The sequence below is a fragment of the Chlamydotis macqueenii genome, chromosome 6, assembly GCF_036417535.1.
Source record: "Chlamydotis macqueenii isolate bChlMac1 chromosome 6, bChlMac1.mat, whole genome shotgun sequence".
Lineage (NCBI taxonomy): Eukaryota > Metazoa > Chordata > Aves > Otidiformes > Otididae > Chlamydotis > Chlamydotis macqueenii.
Window position 1 is genome coordinate 44,679,890 of NC_141561.1, and position 14,631 is coordinate 44,694,520.

Below are 14,631 nucleotides of genomic sequence, written 5' to 3' on the forward strand. Positions count from 1 at the left end.
CAGCCTTATATACCGCGTGCCACCTGTACACCCGACCGCCCCAAAAACCCACGACCTCCCTAACCCGCCCCCTCTCGCCCCTGTTTGGCTTTCCCCCTTTTAGTTCCGCCTCCCTACCGCCCCGCTTCTGCTATCCTGTATTTCCCCCCTCTTTATGCTTGGTCCTTCTGCTGTAGCGGTTGATAATTTGCCATAGCATAAGTGGTCATAGCTACTTTACTAGCGACTCCTTCCACCACGCGCATCAGCATTTTTAAGAGTAATGGCAGTAAACACATTGCTGTTAAGGTGATTACTAAAATCGTCAAGCCCATAGATGTTACGTTTGACAACCACCCAGGCAGGCTGAACAGCCCTGAGAACCACCCCCAGTCTTTTTGGATTCTTGCTTTGTTGCCTGACTCTGCTATCTGTTTTGCTTGTTCCCGCACCTTTTCGATGGCTGTCGAGGCGTTCTTGTCAAAGTCCAGGCAGCAGTATTCTCTTTTTATTTCTTCTGTTGTGTCTTCACAACCGATACCCAGTCTGGACAGTGTATAGTCCATAGCTAGTTTTAGAGTCATGAGCGCCTCGCCGTGCCCTTCCAGGACATCCGCTAGCGCGCTCACCGCACTGGCCGTGCGATTGGCATTTTTCAAAGCCCAGCACGCTGAGTTTTTCAGACTGCCCGTGTTACGCACAATTTGCGGCCACGTGAAGAATGTCTCGAAGACCATCTGTGTCGTTCCGGTCAGGCTTATCTGGTCGTTGCAAGTTGGGTCTAATGGAATGCTTTCTCGTCTTGTTCTGTTGCTTGCGGCGCTTTTGGTCGCCCTTATGGTTGTTGGGGCTATGGCCAGGAAACCGCTGCTGCAGGGTCCGCCCCGAGGCCTCAGCGGAATGGTCGGATACACCATGCCTGATCCACAAATGAGGAACATCCCTTCCGGCAGTCTTAATGGCCGATCGTTAGTTAGTGTCAGTTGTATTATGGTGGCACAGCGTCTGTTTTTGTAGATTCCCTCAATTCTGCCGAGAAACTCTAAATCATTGGGGCCAATGTCTTCCCAACGGGCGTCTTCACTGATGGGGAGAGTTGTTTTCGCTTATGTGCTGTTGAACCATAGCCAGCCCACCGTGGAACCTTTTGGGCGCATCGTCCCTAGGGTCTGCCATCTGATGTTTTCTCCTGTTGGCACCTCTTTCCCACTGAGGATTAAGGCAGCCGTAGCGAATCCACTGAATTGTCTATAATCAGTCCATCCACTCCTATCGATCCAGCCTTTAGTCCTCTGAATCCAGCGATCCGAGTCTTTGAATATACATATGTCGTTATGATTGCAGTTTTCGTTTTTCATCTTCCAAACGCTAGCGAACCATTTGACATTTTTGTCTTTGCTGTACCGGTCAGACATATTTCCACTCTCCGACATTCTGATATTCCGTACTTGTATCTGTGGTGAAGTAAGCCATTGACTTGCGTTGCCTAGTCGGTCTGAGATGTTGCTAAAGCGTACCCCGATGGCACAAGTGGTGAAAGGTGCTCCCACGCTTTTCAGCGCCAGGCAAACCTAATGCTCATGAGTGTACGATGCAAACTCCTCCCAGAAATTTGTCGCTGTTGTTGGGACGATCATGATTGCTGGCAGTCCCAGCAGAAGGCGTTGGCTGCTCACCTGTCAAGACAAAACACACTCTTGGCTTTCATTATTAGGGCTTTTACAAATGCGTTCACAGGTTTTCTTAGTCGCTGGGTGTTGCATTCACAAGAGCTGGCCGGATACCGTTTCGGTCCTGATGCTGTTTGTACGCAACCATAAGCGCGTCCCATTACCAGCAAAGGCACCGGCTTCTTCTCCCACATTCCTGAGAGGGGGTCTCTTACCTGCACTATCCCTATAGGGTGCTGTGGGCCACCAAAGTGGTCTTTAATGCGTCCCTCCAGATGATTTAACGAGGACAGTGCTCTATGTAGCATTGCGTGAGGACACCCCTCCTCCCTCTCTAGTCCTCCCCCCTCTTTAAGGCATTGTAGACGCTGTTTGAGTGTTCGATGGGCTCTTGCTACTATTGCTTGTCCCTGGCTATTACCTGGGATACCGAAAGAGTGTCGTATCCCCCACCTGGCCAAAAATGCAGCAAAGGTCTGACTGCGGTAGCTGGGGCCGTTATCGGTTTTTACTTCTACTGGAACTCCCAGTACCGCGAATGCCGCGCGGAGGCCTCAAACACAATGTCATAGAATCATAGAATCATAGAATCATAGAATGGTTAGGGTTGGAAGGGACCTTCAAAGGTCTTCTAGTCCAACCCCCCTGCAAGGAGCAGGGACATCCCCGACTAGATCAGGCTGCTCAGAGTCTCATCCAGCCTGGCCTTGAACGTTTCCAGGGATGGGGCATCACCACCTCTCTGGGCAACCTGTTCCAGTGTTCTATAACTCGCATTGTAAAAAATTTTTTCCTAATTTCTAATCTAAATCTACCCCCCTCTATTGTAAAACCATTACTCCTTGTCCTATCGCAACAGGCCCTACTGAACAGCCTTTCCCCATCTTTCTTGTAGGCCCCCTTGAGGTACTGGAAGACCGCTCTCAGGTCTCCCCGGAGCCTCCTCTTCTCCAGGCTGAACAGCCCCAACTCTCTCAGCCTGTCCTCATAAGAGAGGTGCTCCAGCCCTTTTATCATCTTTGTGGCCCTCCTCTGGACCTTCTGCAACTCCTTCTCCAACGTCTTGCTGTTTGCCCTGTTTCAGCCATTGCCCAAATGGCTCCACGGCAGGTATCTACCACTACATGAAGGTAACGAAAGCGACCAAATATGGGGTATTCCGTGACATCTCCTTGCCAGAGATCTCCCGGTTTTAAGCCACGGGGATTTACTCCTGAAGGGAAAGTGGGGAGTGACGTGCAAGGCCTCGCATTCTTGAATGATGTGCCGTGCCTGCGCTAAAGGAATATGGAACAAATTTTGCAATGCAATTGCGCTCTGGTGGAATTGAGCATGCGAGGCGCGTGCGAGATCTAAGGACGAGATTCCCACGGCCATGGCGCAGGCTTTGTGGGCTCTGCGGTTTCCTTTTGTTATAAACCCAGGTAAGGAGGTGTGACTATTGCAGTGCATGATAAACACGGGGCATGCACGTTCACTCAGCGCCTGATACAGTCGTAGCGCCGTGGGGGTGCGAGCCCCACAGCAGTCTTTACACAGTTGTGCCATGCAAAAGCAGTATTGGCTATCTGTCACTGTATTGACCGGGCAGGCAGCGAACTGCTGGAGCGCTGCGCACACTGCCGCGAGTTCCAGCTGCTGTACTGAGGGGGTTTCAGGTGAATGTACCACACGTTGTTGCCATTGCTTCCTCTGCAACCAAACGACCCCATACTTTGCCTTTTTTCCTGCGGCGTCTGTAAATACCGTCGGCCCATTTACCGGCCGAGTTGCAATGAGTATTTTTGGTAAGACACGAACCACCGCCAGGATTGTGCCTACTTTTGTGGGCGCAGAGCCGATTAGCAGGCCAGGACAGTCGGCTAAGGCGGCTTGCACTGCCGTACTATGTTGTATAACATGGTGGAGGGATGTTGCCTCCATTTCTACCTGGATTTTCTGAGGTTCCTCCCCGCATAATTGTGTGATCTTTTGCCAGCCCCAGGAGATGGCTCCGGCCAGTACTGCTGACCACTGGGGTAACGCCACTCTTGGAATTCCCACATACCCATACATCAGGGGTGCTTCCGGCAAACCCTGAAATATGAGTACGATTGCTCCCTCTTTTTGCAGAATGATGTGGCGTCCCATCTCCTTTTGCGGGTCCCACCGCCGTAGTCCACCTTCCTGTAGTCAGCGGAAGAAGGTGGACAGCAGGTTTTTATGCCGAGCTATGCGGGGCTGCAAGATCTTGAGTCCCTGCCAGTTCGTCTGTGAACGGCTTCATCTCTTCGGGTGAAAAGAGGGCGAATTGCCGCAGCCATTGGATTGCCCCCACCAGTTTTTGCATGTCATTTAAGGTATGCACTTTAGGGTCTTCTATTACTATCTTTTGCGGAGAGATAAAGCGTTGTTGAATGCGGGCCCCCAAGTAGTTCGTGGGACATCCCTCTTGTCTTTTTCCGGGGGCTACTTGGAGTCCTGCTGACTCCAAGGTCCCTACAACCTCAGCACGCAGAGTGCTAGGCCAAAGGTCGGCTGCTGTCAGGATGTCATCCATGTAATGATACACAGCCCACTCTGGATGTTTCTGGCGGAGCGGCTCTAGTATCGCAGCAATGCATAACTGGCATAAGGTGGGTGAATTTGTCATCCCTTGTGGGAGCACCACCCAGTGATACCTTTTTGCGGGTGCCGCATTATTGGTAGTGGGGATGCTCATCGCAAATCCTGGAGCGTCATCTGGGTGCAACGGAATACTGGAAAAACAATCTTTTAGATCGATTACTAGGGTGTGCCAATTATCCGGTAACATGGAAGGCCAGGGAAGACCAGGTTGTAAAGGGCCCATGGCTTCTAACACAGCGCTACCGCTCTCAGGTCATGCAAAAATCGCCACTGACCTGACTTTTTCTTTATAAGGAACACCGGGCAGTTCCATGGACTCGTGGTAGGGACTAAATGTCCTGCTTTTACTTCTCTGTCCACTAATTCGTGCAAAGCTGCCAGCTTCTCTTTTGTGAGGGGCCACTGGTCCACGCAGACCGGCTTATCGGAAACCCATTTCATCCGCTGGCAACTCACTCCAGTGGCCCCTAACAAAAATGTTCCCCAGTGACAATTTGTGTTTGCATTTGTGAGAGGACATCCCTTCCCACCAACGAAATGGACAAACTCGGGAGGACGTACGGCCGACATCGGCCCTGTCCCTTTTCTCCTTCTATCTGAATTGTAATCATTACCTCTGATTGCCTAGCAATCGCCATCCCGCCTACCCTCCCAGCTGTCGTGCTGTGCTCAGGGGCCAGTGTTTTGGCCAAACACTGTCCGGTACCGTGGTGATGTCCGCACCCGTGTCGATCATTGCTGCAACGCGTGTTGTTGGATCCTTACAAGGCCCCGCTGAGCACGTCAGCTGTAGGAATACCATGGGTCGGGCGCCTTTCACCTGCATGGCTAGGCCTACTAACGGGCACTCTCCCGGTATTTCCCCTTCTAGCCCTACTGATTCTACTACCACCGTGTGTCCATTCGTTATTTGAGGAGGGATGTCCACCCCCCAAGCGTGTGCTCCCGCCCCATATACCACTGATCCAGGCTCCATGGGAGAGGTTATTCGCGCGAGTCGAATTTCACCGGGCGCGACCGTGATAGGGGCACATGTTAGTTTTCCTCTTGGTTGGGCCCCGGCCAGGGTACCCTCCAGGGAATGAGCAGTGCCGTCAGAGTCGTAGCTTGGTCTCGGTTCTGGGCCCGTGATCTTGTCGCAGCCACCTGGGCCCGCGGTTGGCTGCGGCTCCAGTTTCCTGCCACGATATTCCTTCCCTCTGCACCTTTCCCCACCGCCGAGGCCTGCTTTCGTTGTTTGCAGCTCCGGGCCAGATGGCCCTGCCCCCCGCAGACCCCGCAGCGGGCAGGCGATCGCACCCCGACCTTTCCTTGTTGGGGCGTTCTCTTTGCAGGTGTCCTTCTCCCCCACACCCAAAGCACTTTGGTCCTGCTCCCCCTGCTGAGAGGCTGCAGAGATGGCTGCCGCCAACGGCGCTGCCTCTTGTACCTTTTCGAAATCTACCCCAGCTTGTAACAATTCCCCGAGACTTGCCTCCCATGGGAGACGAGCCGGTGCCTGTTTAAAACTCTGCATGCAGTTTGTTCCTACGGGATCTTTTAGCACTGTGTTTTTGCCCCATCATCTAAATTACTCGCCTCTATAGCCGCAGACAGCCGATCAACGAAAGCCCCAAAACTTTCCGTCGGTTTTTGTTTCATCAGGGTATACGCAGGGCAACTACTTATAAGCGCTCCCATTTTGTCCAAAGCCTTGCGAGCGGCAGTCGCCGTCGCCGTCAAAGTACCCACCGGCAGATGGCACAGGACCTGCGGGTCTGTGAAGGCCCCCCTCCCCGCTAGCTGCTCCTTCGTGGCCCCACACGCGGGGTGCGCAGGATTATGCTGTGCCTCTAAGAAAGCGCCCTCACAAGCTGCTTGGAAGGCGTTTTCCCAAAGCATACATTGTGCCGGGGAGAATATTGCTCTGGCCATCTGTCTGCAGTCAAAAGCACTCGGACAGTTTTGGAATACCCTATCTAGGAGCAGTTGAGCCGGCCCCCCTTGTATGCCCCCCTCCTTTATCTCTTTTCGCAGCTGAACCAGAATTTTATAATCTGTAGGATTCCACACCGGCCCCCCCGGGCCCATGGTAATCGGGTATAACAAGGGAAGGTCCCCTCCCCCCGCTTCCAGTCTGCAGCCCGCCAAAATGCATTCCCGCGCTCGCAAACGCCAATTTTTTGCAAGATCCCCTAATTCCCCCAACTTTACCCCCTCTGCTGCTTCTGCTCTCTGAGCCGCTTGCTGGACACTCTGGGCTGCCTGTTCGGCCTTTTCCACCATCTCGCTCGGTTGCCCCATAAGATCTATCATTTTCCTCACCAAGTCCTGTCCCCCACCCGCTTCTCGCTCTGTTGTTCCCCCTTTTTATCCGCCTGTTCCCCCCCCTGGCCCAAATACGCCGGTGGCGCCGAGGCGTCTAACGGCTGATTTGTTCCCTCCTTCTGACTCTGACTCCAAGAGGAGAATGGCGGCGTGGGGAACGGAGTGGGGAATGGGCCTCCCCCCATCCCCCTTCCCTCCGCGACGGGGTGCGTCCACCCTGGGAATCCTGCTATTCCCCCGACAGAGTTATTTTTGTTGAACCCCTATACTGAGCGTGTTTTTCCTTTTCAGCCGGCGCTAACAGTGTCTCCTGCTCTCCGGGGTTTTCCTCGACCACCCCCCCTTTCCCCGACTTGTCCTCCGACTCGCCCTTCTTGCTCTCCTTTCCTTCCGCGGGTGTTCCCGTCCCTTCCCCCGGGTCAGCGAGGTCCACGACCGCGGCAGCTAGCGTGTCGCGGTGCTCTCTTGGCGCCATAAAGGTATCTCGCACAGCTCCCCATGCCGAGATTAGCCCTGCAGCCTCCTTGTTTCCCGCACAAGCCGATTGAAACAACTCCTCCCCCGCCTTTTCTAATACGCTCCGGTCCAGGCACCCCCTGGACTCGAAGCCAGACCACGCCGCATCATCCACTGGAGTAGCGCGCGCGTCTGTTTCCCATGCACCTCCGTGCCTGCACGAGATGCTAATGTCTTTAACGTGCTCACCACCGCCTCCATGGATGCCATGGTTATCCCGGGTGCCACACGCGTTCCCGAAGAGCACGCGCTACCCACTTCGAGAACCCTTCCTTTCTTCCTCTGGAACCGTCCTTCTTCTCTTGTAGCACACAGCTACCTCAAAGACCCCTTCACCCAGCCGGGCCTTTATCACGTCGGGGTCACCACTTGTAGCGTTCTTCTGTGGGCTGCTCTCCTCAGGAGGTCCCGAATACTAGGGCTCAGACCCGTCTCATCTGCCCTCCCAGGACAGGGACACGCAGAGACGGACACATTGCATCTAGCTCCAAATGCTGATTTATTGCTGCGTCACACAGCCTTATGTACCACACGCCACCTAGACACCCGACTGCCCCGGAACCCCGTGACCTCCCTAGCCCGCCCCCTCTCGCCCCTGTTTGGCTTTCCCAATTTTTGTCCCGCCTCCCTACCGCCCCGCTTCTGCTATCCTATAGATGGAGTCTTACTGAAATAGCGGCGATGCTCCCTGTGAAGCAGAAGTTAATCTGCAGAGACCTGGTTTGGAAGTGCTCTGGTTTGCCATCTTATGCAACTGGAGTTTCCCGCTGTGCTCGTGACGGCCAGCCAAGCAGTTCTGTTTCCTTAGCTGCAGAAGCATCTCTGTCCGTGAGATGAAGATGAGGGATCTGAGCCACAGTCAGCAGGCACTGACCTCCCTTGAGCCCCGTGCCAGAGCCTGCCCAAGAGCCCTGGGCAGGGGCACTCGGGTGAAACGCATCCGTTTGAAGGGAGCCCCGGTGCGCAGAGCGATGGAGCGCGGAGGCCGTGTGGAGCTCCTGGGTGAGGGAGTCAGGGGGAGCCTGGGTTCAGGAGAGAGTGGAGAGCTGTGTGTGTCAGGCTGTGCTTCTCGGGGTGCTTTGTGAGAGCGACAGGGCCGGCTGTGCTGGGCTGTGCGCGTGGGTGTCAGCCTGTGCCCAGAGCCCTGCCACGGGCAGGCTGGGAGGTGCGAGGTGCCAGCAGAGCAGGGCAGCGGGCTGAAGCAGGGTCCAAGTTATCACCAAGCGTGCCGGAGAGAAGAGCAGCTGGCCCCTTCTGAGGGCAGCGCTGGCACCTCTGTGGGCTGTGTGGGACTTGGCTTTTGGCATATTGGGCCAGAGTGGGTGTTTGCAGGTGGTGTGTGGCTCTGCTCACGGTCAGTCCTGCAGGCTAGCTGGCTTGGTCTGAGCCCTGGCACAGGTGACAGAGCTGGGAGGAAGCCTTTGGGTCCTGCCATGAGTTCCTCTGGCCGCTGCTGTGTTTCAGGGTAACACCCCGAGGGATGTGGCTGCGCTGGAGCGGGGAGGCTGTGCTGGCGGCAATGTCAGAGATGCCTGCAGTGGCCATTGTGTGCTTTCCCTGAGCTGCTGTTGCTGCTGTGAGATGAGGCCCTGCTAGCCAGGCGCCCTGGTGTGCGTGCCCCAGCAAAGGAGGGAAGAGCGGCTGGTTTCTGTGGCGCTGGGGCAGCAAGGAGCGGGTCAGAGATCCCTGCTGATGGCGTGCGCTGCTCCTGCGGGAGTGGGTGGGCGCTAGCGTCCCCGTCCCCTCTGCCTCCGTGTCCGCCATGGTGTTCCGAAGCCGCCTCCTCCCCTCTGTGTCCCTGCTATCGCCATGGCGGTGTTGGGATGCCCTTGTTGCTACGGGAACGAGGGCAACAGTCCGGCTGAGAGCTGGGATCAAGCGGGTGAGTGTGCCTCGGTGTCCCCGCGGCGTGGGAAAGGTGAGGGATGCTGGTGAGCACCCCCGTGCTGACGTGGCTGCGTCTTGTCCCCTCTGAAAGAGGGAGGGCAGCCGTCGGTGTCGCTGAGCCCAGGCTGCTGAGGGTCGGGAGGAGGGGCTGGGGAGCGCAGCTGGGCAGAGACCCAGGGCTGTGGGGGAGCTCGCGGAGGGCTGACACCCCCTGTCCCACGCAGCGGTGTGGGGGCACCCCTTGTGTGAGAGGGGGGAGAGAGGCAGGGCTGCGCCTGGGCCAGGGCCACCTCGGGCCTGACAAAGCTCTCCTGGGAGCAGGTTGTGCTCCCCATCCTGTGGGATCCCTTCCCCTGCGACCAAGCTGCTTTTCTGGGGGAGGATTTGAGGGGTGAGGTGGCCTGTGGAGCAGAGTGGGGTCTCTGCTGCTGCCTGAGAGGCACCTGGGGGCGGCAGCGCTTTCCGTGTCAGGGCCTGGGAGCTGGAGCCCCTTCTTCCCCCGCAGAGCTGGACAGGGAGCAAGCTTTGCTCCCCAAAAGACAAACTGCCAAAACTTCTTCCTTTCTTCCCAAGGGATGCCCTTGTGACTGCATCCAGGCTGTGGGTTAAACGTGGAGGGGACAGAGGCTGCCTGCCTCGCGGCTGCTGCTGTTGCCCTCCTCATCTTGCACGTGGCCTTTTGCATGTTCTGGCTCAGCCTGTCAATGAGGGGTGAGATTATTTGTGCTTGCTCTGTCTATGAAATGCGGTGAAGGCTTATGATGAGAAGTGCAACAGCTGGCCCAGCTGGAAGGGACTGCAAAGCTGACTCACCGCGACTCCCCTTGCGTTTTAAACCCATGGGTGGTTTTCTGGGGAGCGGTTCCTGCGTACACCTAGGGAAAACAGCAAGGCTGGACTGCTCCAGGAGGGTGCAGATTTCTCAGACAATCTGATCCCCACAGGAGTCTTCCTGTGATTTCCAGGAACTTGGAATGGGCTCTTGACAGGAGCCCCTCAGGAGTGGTACGGCTTCGCTCACCTGCTGCTCTGGATTCAGCCATGCACAGTCAGCTCTGACCGCGCGTCTGGCTGCTGGCTGCTGCCCTGGGGATCCACTCATAGTCCTTTGGGTTCTGCTCTTCCCTTCCAATGTCGCCAGCTGCGTGGGAGCTCTGATGCATTGTGACCCAAAATGAAATGTGGGCCAGATGCCCGGCCAAGAGTGAATAAAAAGGCAGAGCTGGTGCAAGTTGGGAAGGCAGGAGAGCAGAGGGAAATGCTGGGAGAAGAGACAGTCGTAGTGTAAGGCCTTAAGGCAGGAGCCATAGCTGTACATGACAGCATGTGGAGCTGTGGATCTCCAGCAGCCTCTTGGAAGGGAGCTTGGTCCACCTCAGTGTCAGCTGAGAGTCGGCGTTTGTTTAAAGAGCGAGCAGGAAGGTTTAACACCAGGCTCCTGGTCATTCTCTCAGCTGTGCTGGAGCTTTTGCACTGAATTGCAGGGTGACAGTGCCGCAGGGAGAAAGCACAGAGGAACTGGAATAAAAGGTGATAACAAAAGGGAAATCGTGCTGCTGTGGAGTGGGCCGTTGGCCTGGCAGGGCATGGTGGTCTGCGCTGGGTCCCCCTGGGGAATGCAACGCCTGGCTCCATCCAGACAGCCTAGCACCATTCCTCTGTAAGAGTTTGTCGGGTGCCACGTCCTGCGCGGCTCGTTGGCAAGCTTTGATAAATGAGCTTTGCCAGTTAGCAGCCTTGCAGATTCACCTCCGGAGCAGAGCCATCAGGTCTCCTTTTCAAGCGAGCTCCCCTGTGTCCGCATGAATCCCAGGAGAAGTTGTACATTAATGTCAATGAAAACCTGCCAGCTGCCAGCTGGGTATGAAGGTGTTGGCTGGGTAGCCCTTGGCTGATGGCAGAGCAGTGGGTGCCTCTGAGGCTAGTGATGGGCTCCGCACGGGATGCAGAGACAAGAGAAGAGGGTTGGTGGGATCCTACGTGGTCGCTGAGGCCACTTCTCTTGTCTGCCTTCCTGGGGTTGTGTGGATCCCTGGCCTCTGAGACAAAACTGCATCTGGTGCTGATGTTTGGGTGGTTTCAGGAGGCTCAGTGGCTGTGGTCTCTCTGGGGGAGCAGGCAGAGCTCTGCTGACAGGTTTTGCTTTGGTTGTCGTCTTCCAGAAACAGAAGTGAGTGCTTCAGTCCTTCAGGGGCTGTTGAGAAGCGCTACCTAACTCTTGGGAAAGAAGACTTTGGTGCTTTTGATCAACCGGTTTTGCAGAGCTGTTCTTCATGCTCTCAGCAGTATCGCCCAGCCACGTGGCTGCTGCGGTGGGATTTGAGCAGTCCTGGCTTCCTCTGCCCTTGAGCCTTTGTGCAAACCTGGCCACCCTTGTTGGGGAGCCAGCAGCGATAAAGTAGCTTCCCTTGGCGCGCGCTCCAGAAGAGAGACTGGAGGGGGAAATAACCTTCTCCTGAGGATGGGCATCCCTTGGGTGGGCAAAACCGGGTTATTGAGGTGAATCTATTAAAAGACACAGTGAGTGTTTCTTGTACACGAAGGAATCCATTTCCATTGCATATTCATTTTGCTTTCTGTCTAGCTGTAGTTATTTATCTTACAATGTCACTGCAGCGTTAATCTCGGGGAAACGTCTGTTGATCCTGTGTTCTCACAGTGCGTCTTCCTAAAGCTCAAAGCAGCTGCACTGTTGAGGCAAAGGGCGGTAGGTGTGGGGCAGTGGCGGTTGGCTGTTCCCTAAGGGATGGGGGGCCGATGTGGATAACATTGGTGCCAGGGCAGGGACCCCACCACGGGGGCCAGCCCAGCATCCAGGTGGGCAGATGAGGCTGCAAACCCTGCAGCTCCCAAATAGCATCTTCAGAGGAAGCCAGCTGAGGCAGCAGCTCCCAAGGGGAAGGTGAAACGGCAGCCAAGCTGTTCCGCCATCCAGGCAGCCAGGACAGGCCAGCTCGGCATCCGAAGCAGCGAGACCTGCAGGAAGCACCTTGGAAAAATGCTCTGGGTCTCAAGCGCCAAGGGCTGGTGTTGCTCTGTCCACAGCAACTGAGATGATGTTCTTCACGCAGCTTTTCTTCCGTGAGGCAAACAGACCAGCTAGTGGATGGTGATGAACTTAGGGGCAGCCAAGGTCTGGCTTTTGCTGAAGCTCTGAGCTGGGTCAGCCTTTTTGGAGGTGGCTTTATTGCGCAGTGTGCAGTGCGCTAAGGCCGTGGGGGTGCTGAGGCTGAGGGACTCCTTGGAAATGGCAGCTCCCATGACATTTTCCATCTCTGCTTCTCTTCTAGCTTGGTTCCGTGCTGCTGTTACTCTTTCAAGACAATGAAGAAAGGAGGACACACTCATCATCTCTGTGGGACAATGGAAGGTTTTGCCCCATCTCACCGGTGTGACCGTCTGCCTGCCATCCCAAACACCAAGGGCAAAGCTTCCTTGCAGAGCCGCAAGCCTGCCTGCCCTGTGTTTAAGCTCCATCCTCCGAGGATGGAGCTGATGCCAGGCCAGAGCATGGAGATGGTGCTGGAAGGCTTCTCCAGCACTCCCCAGGTGAGGTTGCCCCGAGGGCTGAGCCTTTCCCATCAGATCACCTGCGCTGGGACTTCTTCTGCAGCCCCTTGACATTTCCCTGAGAAAATGAGCAAGTGCTTTCAAGGAACTGTTGTAGTGGCACAAGCAAGCTGCCACCATGGTGGTACCAGTTGCTTTCCTTGCTGGCCACCATCAGTTGCTAAGGCTTTTTCATGTTTCTGTAGCTACCATAAACCCACCTTGCTGCTAGCAAAAGATGGGCAGAAGGAAGCATTACTAGCTCAGGGGCAAACGGCAGGTTACGAGGTGTCACGTGCTGAGGTGGAAGGGAAAGGCAGAGAAAAGATGCTACACTTTGACTAGGAGCACAGGCAGAAAGTAAAGAAAAATGCAAAAAAAAATGCAAAGCTTCTGGGGGAAGCAGCGAATAAAACAAAACACCGGTGAAGGGAGGGAGTGTCTGGGAACGACATTTTTTTCCTCTGTAGACAAAGATGGACAGAGGGCTGCTCTAGCTCTAAGTCCTGGAGGAGAAAAACAAGCACATTGTGCCAGCTCTGGTGATCACAGTGACGGTCCCCACGTGGGAAACTGTTCCCAGGGATCACTGTATTTGACAGCTTGACTTTTGTCAGTGTTTCCATAACTGCCTGCCCCAGTCTCGCAGCCAGCCCCGCTGTCCCAAGGGCAGCCAGGTCTTGCGGCACCCTTGGATGGCAGCTCAGAGAGGGAAATGTCAGCAGGATTGCTGGCTGTTCTCCTCCCAGGCCCCTTCTTTCCAGGGGAAATCCAGCTCCGCAGAGAAGCTGCCGGCTAACCCTGCTGCGCATTCCCTGCCTGCAGCATTCCTGGGCACAGATGTTTAAGGGAATGGGAACTAAATCTGCATTAAGCTCCTGCTGGTATGAGTGGTTTGAAGGTTGTTTGAAAGCGTTGCCTCAGTGGTAGCTTGAAGAAGACTTGATTACTCCCCTCGCTGACTGTGATGAGACTGTCCCAGTGCAGCTCTGAGCCCACAGGTTTAGCTGAAGAGGAGACAAAGGTACCAGAAAGGAAATAAAGTGCTCAGGGCACTGGTGAGGGTGTCTTGCCTGGAAAGCTGAAAGGGCATCTGTGGGCACAGCTGTGGCTTTGTGGCTCCTGCAGTCAAAGCCAAGACTCTGGGAGTGGGCTTTCCACCTTCCTTGGGTCTTGAGAACTTAATACTCCTCAGGCTGGTCAGAAGCCCAACTCCCTGCCTTGCCCGTGCGACACAGATGATTTGGAAGGCTGTAGGCTCAGAGGAGGAGTTGGGTTGTGGTGTTGTACAAGAAGGAAGAGTGAGAAATGAAAGGAGGAATTGGAGAAGTGAAACCATGGGAAATGAGGAAAAAGTCTTGAATGTAAGAGCATCTGGCTTAAGCAGAGGCTTTTCTTGTGAAGGGCAAGACCTCTCTTTCCTGGGGTGCTTTAGGAGGGCAGAGTACACGAGTGATCCCCTCTTGACCTGAAAGCAGGCTGGCTCCTTGGGTTTTTCCATGGATCCTTTCCACTAAGCTTCCAAGGCAGGGTCTGCTGGCGTTGGCCCTTCCAGCACCTCCTTCCCTTCATATGGTTCTATATTTTTAATCAGCTCCAACAGCTCTCCGTACGTATTGTGCTTAGCAAGGGGGCACATCAAAGCAATAATCCTTTGTGGCAGGGATTATTACGGCTGTAGGCAGCAGGTGACTCACAGGTGCCTTTTGTGGACGTTGGGGTGTAGCATTATGGACACTGGCGTGCAGAATAAATAGGAAGCAGCATCAAAAGAAAAGGGGGCTCTTGAGGAGACCAGTGGCTGTCACTTCATGGCAGCAGTACGGTCCGTGGCTGGGTGATGGTAAATGCAGGGTGTGTTCTGGATGCCGTGCTAGCACCCGCCGGGTGACCTGCGACTCTTGCACACAGGTGGTGAAGGAGCGGCTGCTGTGTCACGCCATCGTGGGAAGGGAGGGAAGGAAGAGGCAGATAATGCACATGGACGTCACGTGCGAGTTCATTGCTCCCGTCCTGCAAATGTCCTCCAGGGCAATCACTTTCCGGGTGGAGAAGGTAAGTCTCGGGACTGCATCCTGGCATTTAATAGCATGGCCGAGGCCTGAAAGCCTGTGGG

General features: G+C 55.2%; 1 protein-coding gene across 1 annotated transcript in view; it reads left to right on the plus strand.

The window, feature by feature from the left end:
* Positions 1-8,888: 8,888 nt before the first annotated feature.
* LOC147600359 (axonemal central pair apparatus protein HYDIN-like) overlaps positions 8,889-14,631 on the plus strand; it is a 38,924-nt gene continuing 33,181 nt past the window's right edge. The window contains exons 1-4 of the mRNA XM_086751249.1: positions 8,889-8,961; positions 12,012-12,075; positions 12,257-12,515; positions 14,427-14,570. Of these exons, the coding sequence (XP_086607375.1) occupies positions 8,889-8,961; positions 12,012-12,075; positions 12,257-12,515; positions 14,427-14,570 (540 nt within the window). The remainder of the gene's footprint in view (positions 8,962-12,011; positions 12,076-12,256; positions 12,516-14,426; positions 14,571-14,631) is intronic.